At 41.2% G+C, this 7,874-nt stretch overlaps 1 protein-coding gene across 1 annotated transcript; it reads right to left on the bottom strand.

Annotated features, from left to right (window-relative positions):
* Positions 1–2,751: 2,751 nt before the first annotated feature.
* On the bottom strand, positions 2,752–6,708 carry LOC134193423 (trafficking regulator of GLUT4 1-like). The gene is made up of 3 exons (XM_062662255.1): positions 6,557–6,708; positions 6,413–6,499; positions 2,752–3,108 (listed from the first exon to the last, which is right to left on the bottom strand). Exons 1-3 carry the CDS (start codon positions 6,614–6,616, stop codon positions 2,953–2,955), a joined length of 303 nt encoding a protein of 100 aa, XP_062518239.1. The 5' UTR covers positions 6,617–6,708; the 3' UTR covers positions 2,752–2,952.
* Between the last annotated feature and the right edge of the window lie 1,166 nt (positions 6,709–7,874).

Raw genomic sequence — 7,874 nt, forward strand, 5'->3', positions numbered from 1 at the left:
CCCATGCGCGATGTACCTTCTACTTCCGGTATCGTCTTCGATACCGATACCGATAACGATAACGATACCAATAGCGATACCGATACCAATACCGATACCAGTATCGGTAGAACACTGAATTAGAAGGCTAGTGATAAAGACCCTAAATTCCTATATTCATACGGAATACAAATTCATAATCTAACGCAATCGTAATCGACAACAGGTGAAGTCGATTCATGCACATGGCATGTCTCAGTACTTGCTAACAATTATTAAATTATTAGTTTTGAAATTGAGATTAATTTTTCACAGTAATTAACCAATTGAAATTAGACGTTCACGGCCCATTTGAGACACGCACATAGGCGAACATAGACTATGTCAAATCTGCTATCAAGCAAGAAGAAAAATTTCAAATTTTTATGCAAATTTATTTAAGAGCTACCGTTCAAACACAACAATAGACTGTACAATTAAACATCATGTACATTAGGGGAAAATGTAACATCATGCATATTATCGGATTTACAACACCTCTAGAGCTCTAACCCAACACTAAATTTAATTAACAGTCATTCGTTTCTATCACCGAGAAGTTTCGAGGTGTTTTGTCATCACAAGATTAGGACGGCTTGATTCTCACCACGTTGAGCACAATAATGACGGGAAGTATAAACATGGCGATGACTATCCCGTTGAAATTTAGATGTCGAGCCACAGTAGACGCTTCAGATGCCCTAGCTCGATTGCCGACCAGTTTGACCTCACGCACCTGACGACAACAGAGAGTGTATAATGCACAAATGCATTGCCTCTAGTGCATCTGGCTCTATTGATACCTTGACTGAGTTTATAAGAGCAAATATTCCAATTGGAAGGCAGCAGAAAATTAAGGTGAAATTGACAATCCTATGTAATCATTTATCTGAGAGGTCTATAGGCAGCAGACAGAGCCACGTAGTAATTTTCGTTTTTGGTGAAATTTAGTATTTATTGTTACTTATGCAGTAGAAACAGCTGCTGCTTCTTGAGGGTAAGGACTTGGCTTCCGCGGAATCTCAACTGGTGCGACAGGAGACACCATCTAAACAGCCGGATAAGGCACGTCCATCACTTGAGTGAACGCAGCACGTCTCAAACCAGATCTGAAACGTGTTGTTGATATCAAATACATAAAATATTGTAGATGCCGATGTAACCAAATTGCGCCTGCGTTTCAGGAATGTTTTTGAGTATCCTGGGACTTTGTAAAATTTTGCTGGTGACAGTTCAAACAAATTAATTAATCTTAATAAGTGAAAAATTACACTGACACACCATGTACTGTAACTTCATAGATTTTCTAGGAAAGGACGTGTTATTACTTTGGCGTTTTCTTGATTCTCTATATTTATGTTATTGTAAACCTACTTATATTCTTTAGATCTATTACATAAGTAGGCGTTCTAATTTCAAAGGGCACATGGAGCGTCACGTCCACATGTCAAACCCATGCAAGACAAGCCTGTTGGCCCATGCCTGTGCAGCTACACCTCTGCTATATCTATGTAAACTTTGTGTCTAAAACTGTGTAGAATGAAATGGAATTTTAACAACGCATGCTTACCTAGGGATACTGCTAATATGAAAGCAATTTTAATACGCTTATAGAGACCCAACGTCTTTGAGCTTCTCTAGATGCATCAACATTCACAATTAGCATAGAAAATACTAACTCAACACCTTGCAATTTCACAAGCAGCTGAGTTTGCTGAAATGGTGGGACTGACGTCAAAAGGTATTTTTGACATCACGTTTTGCGCCAATCAGAGTCTTGCAGTTCTAGTTTGAAAATAAAACAAATTTTAATGGTGCATGATAACAACCAAGGCAGCAGTGACACAGCCGACTAAAGCAAGCCAAAAGTATTTGCAGAAGCCGTAGTCGCTCCATATTTGTCGCCAATCGATGTGGATTCACGTACCGAGAATACATAATTATTTTTATTAATTTAATGCACCAGTTAATTAAATTATACTGCAATGGCATGCCTGTACGTCAATCTATAAAGAAATAAAAATGCATGAAATGCGTAGAAATAATAACCTGCAAGGATCACGTGACTTTCAGAATGTTTGATCCAATTTTGCTCATGACAGGTATTGCCGTGCAAACACGCGTCCGTGCAAATTGAGCCAAAAGCGCTTTTCACGACTAAAAACAAAGCAGCAAAACAAAGATATAAAACGGACTTTCCGAGCAAGATGGATAATACGAAATTGCCATCGCGAACCCTAATTTGCCTCGCGTACCCCATCACGTTGAGCATCACTTGTCATGTATGTGTCGTGATTGAACGGATTGTCTATTTAGCAGTGTAATACAGACATGCGTAAAAATACTGAGCGTGAGACGTAAAAGATATAGTCTAGAAATGCGGGAGACTCGCGTAAAATGTGTGAAAGTTAAAGAGTCAGCTCTGGCATCACATAGTGTGAAGACATCTGATCTAGATCCGTATATCTTTCTTACTACACAGTTGTGTATCTGACACATTTAATCAGTCGGTTCTTTTATTGCTACAGTGGACGTCTCTGCCAGTACAACGTGCTCTGTTCTAATAAATCTATTTATTACTTACCAGATGTACAGTGAAAGACATTGGTAAACATGCATACCGTTAAAGTAAACAATAAATACTGATATGCACTGCACACCACACGCCAAGAAGTCTTGGAGTTTAAATCTGCTTACATAGAAGGGCTCAAAGTCATTGACACTCTATATCTCCTTCTAATTATTGATTCAGTCTTCGTCATTTGCACACCACCTCATTTTGCTCACTCATGACAACCAATTCAAACACATACATAGCACAAACTTGGCACAATAAGACTAGTAACTCAACACAATACATTGTCACTAGCAAACTATTGAGTTTGCCTACTAACGTCACGACATATTTCTTCTGTCTTTCACGTTTCATGGCAATCAGTTTGACTGTTGTGGTTTGACAACAAACAATAATATTATAAGAACAATAAGAATAGCAATTCCACAGATGACTGAAGCGATGATCAGGTTACGGGTAGTAGAAGACGCAGAAATCGCACCATGCTCGTCCCCCCTCAATTTAGCTTCACGCACCTAAAATATATAGATTTCACTTATTTGCTTAGTTAACTGAAGATGCACGTGCATCCTCCTGGCCAGAGGCGTAGCCTGGCAAATGGCCTATATAGATATACTAGTATCCATGGCCCGTCCTTCGTACGGGCAAGATACTGTAGTGTATAGGTAGGTCTGTGGACACGTCACGTGCAATCTTTGTTGCGAGGTTCCGAAGATGCTGAATGAATTCGAATCTTGTTCTACGCGCTTGTTTCGAACGAAATCGACACACTCCCCGTGTAGCGCTTGCTGCAGAAAACATGTAGGTTGGATTCGGTGCAAATGCAATCAGAATTTGAAAAGAAACGAAGCGCTAGAAGAGTAAGTGTCGTCGGCAATAGATATTCGATCGCTCGAAGCTTTGCGAAGGACGACGATGCATACAGTCTACACAGGACTGGTGTGGGCGTGTGTTGGAATGAACCGGAATGTGTAGCGTTTGCGTCGTCGAGAAATTTTACGCGGGGGTCGATCCCTCGAGAGGGGACCCGGTGCTTAGTTTTTTTATTATTTTACGCAAACCTTCCCCTGTGCGTGCCGAGTGTGTGTAACAATTTCGGTTGCGAACGGACAGAAGACGTGGCCGCCAAAAGCGAACACACACACACACACACACACACACACACACACACACACACACACACACACACACACACAAACAATTTGAGCTTTATATAGTAGATAGCCCCATCATTTGTAGACCTGGTCATAAATGTGGATTGTAATCAAATACGTGTAAAAACCAAAGCTGTCTAGAGTATCTACACCACCACTTTTCCAGTCTAGATCTGCCACTGATACTGTATCAATCAAATGGAAGTCAGTAAAAGTAGGCGTGTTTATAAACGTGGGCGTGTTTACAAACGTGGGCGTGTCTGTATCATAGTGAAGTTTAGCCCTACTATTTCTAGAGGTTATGCTACGCCCCGTCTACGCATTCACACAACACACGTCTGGCCTAAGCCTGATTTAGCTTTCTACTTCTTCCCTTTATCTTTTCCCGTGTGGCAATCTAGGCTACAACTCGACGTTCGACTATCCATAGTAGCCTGTGCATGTTCTCAAAGCGCCACGCTTACCCTATTACTTTGAGGTTGAATGCAGTCTCGTATTAGGCGCTGATCCATACAGTGTTTAATTTTTCTTGGTTCTCTGTTAATAAGTTGCCTAATAACAATTCAACGAAACCGATGTTTCAACTACTATCAGCAAGAATTATCCTTTATAAAAATTCTTTATTTTGTAAGTTCCGTTTTAGTGCCTAGATAAGTCATTAGATAACAGCTGATTAGATACCCTGCAGCGTAGATATTGCCGCAAAACATCCGGGAAATGAGTAATACACAGTAACACCCAATACAAACCTTGGTACCGGGCAGGGCACGACGATCCGCGCCTGCCTATATGAACGATTCGTTACTCTTTAGCCGTGCGCTTCAGACAATTCAGAGATGTGTCAAGCGAGCGTAAGGTATGAAATATCAATTATCTACCCTGCGGCTTTTATTTAGGGCGGTATTCTTTTGAAAAAGCACGGTCTCGGCGATTGAGCAACAAAGTGTACGAAGAGCCAATCAGATTCACGAGACGTTGTTCACACAACAAAAATTGCAACTGCTAGCTCAAAATAGATGGCAGTCAGTTGCGGCTTTGGGTAGTGGCTTAGAATACCTAACACCCTAATGTGTACCAGATACCCTATTATTGTGACAATTATGTTTGGTTTCTCATAACCGCTGTTGGAATACCTTGACGGTAAACTACGCAGAACAAGCCGTAGAAAGTGATGGTGGCTGTATCTTGTGTGTCCATTACATTCTCAAACTGTTTCTGGCTACTATTTAGGACAACGTACCAATGTAATTACATCAGGTGTGCAATTAAAAGGTACGCGTGATCGACAAGACTCCACCTTATTCTATCTCATTATTTTACCGGAAGCATCACATGTCTCTGCTTATCTCCGGTGTAATGAATTCTAGAAACGAGAGACGTCCGCACCATACATAGAGCTTTCTAATGGTATCCGTATGACGTTGTAAGGTTACGCATCAGCAGCCTACTTTCGTCTAACTGACTCTAATTTTGGCACGAATTTTAGTTATTGGCTTACGACCTAAATATGGGAACTTATCACTGCGCAACTCTTACGATATTTATGTCCATGTGCTAACTTTTAATTGTGCTTTGACAACTACAGACAATTTACGGACGCTGAGGTCACATGAAACAATACAAATTTATATAGATTTCCTTAGTGTCTGATTGCGTAATTGTACGGGAAAATTGTAGTTATTGTGGTTTTCAGAAGGCTCTATTAGATGCGACGGTGTAAACACAGATTCAGTTACTAAAAGTTCATCCACGAATTGAAGAGACCGCGAGAAGAGTAGTGTAGTTTGAATATAAAGCCTAATACGCGGTGAAGACTGCACAAGGGTATCTTTTAGTTGTAACAGTGGTTGTCAGGCTTCACCCACTATTTACGTCAGTATCTGCTAAAGATTTCTTATTTGTTTGCGCAGTTACTACATATAGAATATCAGATGGTACTAAAACTAACAATAAAAAGGTTTACTATACAGAAACAGAAGAAAGAGACTTCTAGAACAGCCAAAAAACCTTTCTACTGGACAACCAAAATAGTTGCAATTACTATAACACAGCACCGTGAACACGCCCGGTTCCTGTCGGTATTTATCATCTCTTGCATCCAGGAGGAGCTGTGTTATATCTGTTCTGGTAATTTCTGCTAAGCATGCAGAAATATTTCTGATAATTAAGAATACCAGCTAAGTCCGGTCAGTCTGCACCTATTCCAATTACTAAAAAGAAAGTAAAAAGATTTCTGGTTTGCAGATATTACCAAAACTGATAAACATGATCTACGGCATGCACGCCATCCATCCGATCTATAATGGAACTAATCAAGATAGACACCGGTTTCCTTTGTCTACAGATCTATATGGTCTTTCTAATTACATGTTCCTTGAATGACATGTAAGTCAAGGCGTAGCTGTTCTACTTCATTGGATCTACAATAATTTTCACGGTCTGTAACTACGAATCGTGGATGAAATTTAGTAAGTATAGTAGCTTGAAAATTTGCACGGCGTTGTTAGCTAAACAAAAGCCCTGTTGACGTGTCGAACAGCGAAGCGGACGTAGTGCGTGAAGCCATCCAGTCTTGTTTAGCTAGAGTAATAGAGGAAAGCGGAGAAGGGATGTACTAGATAATGGATACAAGACATTTGTGTCTACAATGTCATAATATACGAACCCTTCCTGACATGACGATTGCAGCTAGTCCAAGTGGCCAACAGCAACACAGACAGACAATTATGGAGAGTGCCAAGTAATCATTAACCTGCGTATTAATACACGTTTACACAAAAATTTCGTCACCGAATTAGAGCGTTCAAACCTCTTCTGACTTAGAACTAAGCAGCGGTTGAGACGGCGGTTCAGCTCCAGTTCTGTCCATAATTCAAGTCACGATAGCGCTAGCTTGCAGGGATGCTTGGAAGCTATTCTTACTTAGCCTCGCTCCAGACGCAGTGTGGATTGCAGCCCCGGATGCTCTACCATCACCACTACGTCTGGTATGGTACCGCCCCTTGCGGTCTGCGTTAACCTTGTCCCTATGGACATGATTAGTGTTAGTTACAAGTATACTTTGTTGGCGTAGTAGATTACGGGAAACGGCTGTAGCATGGTATCTTCGCTAATTAGCGTGCAATATGTACTAAAAAATGCATTGCAATAGAGGCATAGGACACATTGCAGCTTCAACTGAGAACCTGTGCACGCGTTTAAAGACGTATGATGCGTTGCAAGTGCAATTTCTGATCTTCCATTTCCCCGCTACGCTCTCTACGGTAGCTGCAATCTCTTACCAACGCTTGACAGCGTCCTAAAATTGCAATATCAACAAGTACAGAAGCTAGAACAACGTCAAAGTCCAATCGAAAGCTCAGTTCCTAGCTAATAACATTAGTACGACACGCGCTGAACAATTTGATTACATACCTATTCTTACCCAGAAAGGCGGTACCATACAAAACGTAGTGGTGATGGAAGCGCATCTGGGCTGCAATTTACAATGCGATGCTAATTCTTACTTTCAGCCGGTTCACACGAGCACGAATAGCGAACCGAACCGAGCCGAGCCGCGCCAGCTCGTGCCAGCCCAGTATTCCAGCCCCGCATTTACACGACACATCCGTAGCACAGGGAATATGCGGCAAAACCCCACGCCACATAGCTAGTGTTTTCCTTGGGTTTTTAGGGTTCTTGATGAAAGAACCCGCGTAACACTAGGGTTGGGAAATATGAAACCCAGTCTGAGCAGAGAATTGATGCGTACGTATACCTCCACGTCAGGAAGACTGCTAAATCAAAATGATGTAGTAGGAAACGATCTTCTTTAACATTTCGTCGCAAAACCAACTTGACAGCAAAGCATGAATCGTGAACTAGCTGCAGATTAGGAAAACCCACTGGAACCTTTGAAACACAAGCCTAACACAATGCAGTTGTTAGTTGTTTCCAACTAACTGAACAGTGCGCGAATAAATTTCCACTAGGTCGGTGGGCTGCAGCAAAACGAGGGAAATCACATCTACAAACGGACACGGTTGGCGCGAGCAGGGCATTAGAATTCCGAGGCACAAGAATAGGGTAAATTGTAAACTTTTCAGTATTATTAAAGCTCTGCCCTAAAAAGTGATGCACTTTCTCTA

The sequence above is a fragment of the Corticium candelabrum genome, chromosome 17 (genome assembly GCF_963422355.1).
Source record: "Corticium candelabrum chromosome 17, ooCorCand1.1, whole genome shotgun sequence".
NCBI classification, from domain to species: Eukaryota; Metazoa; Porifera; class Homoscleromorpha; order Homosclerophorida; family Plakinidae; genus Corticium; species Corticium candelabrum.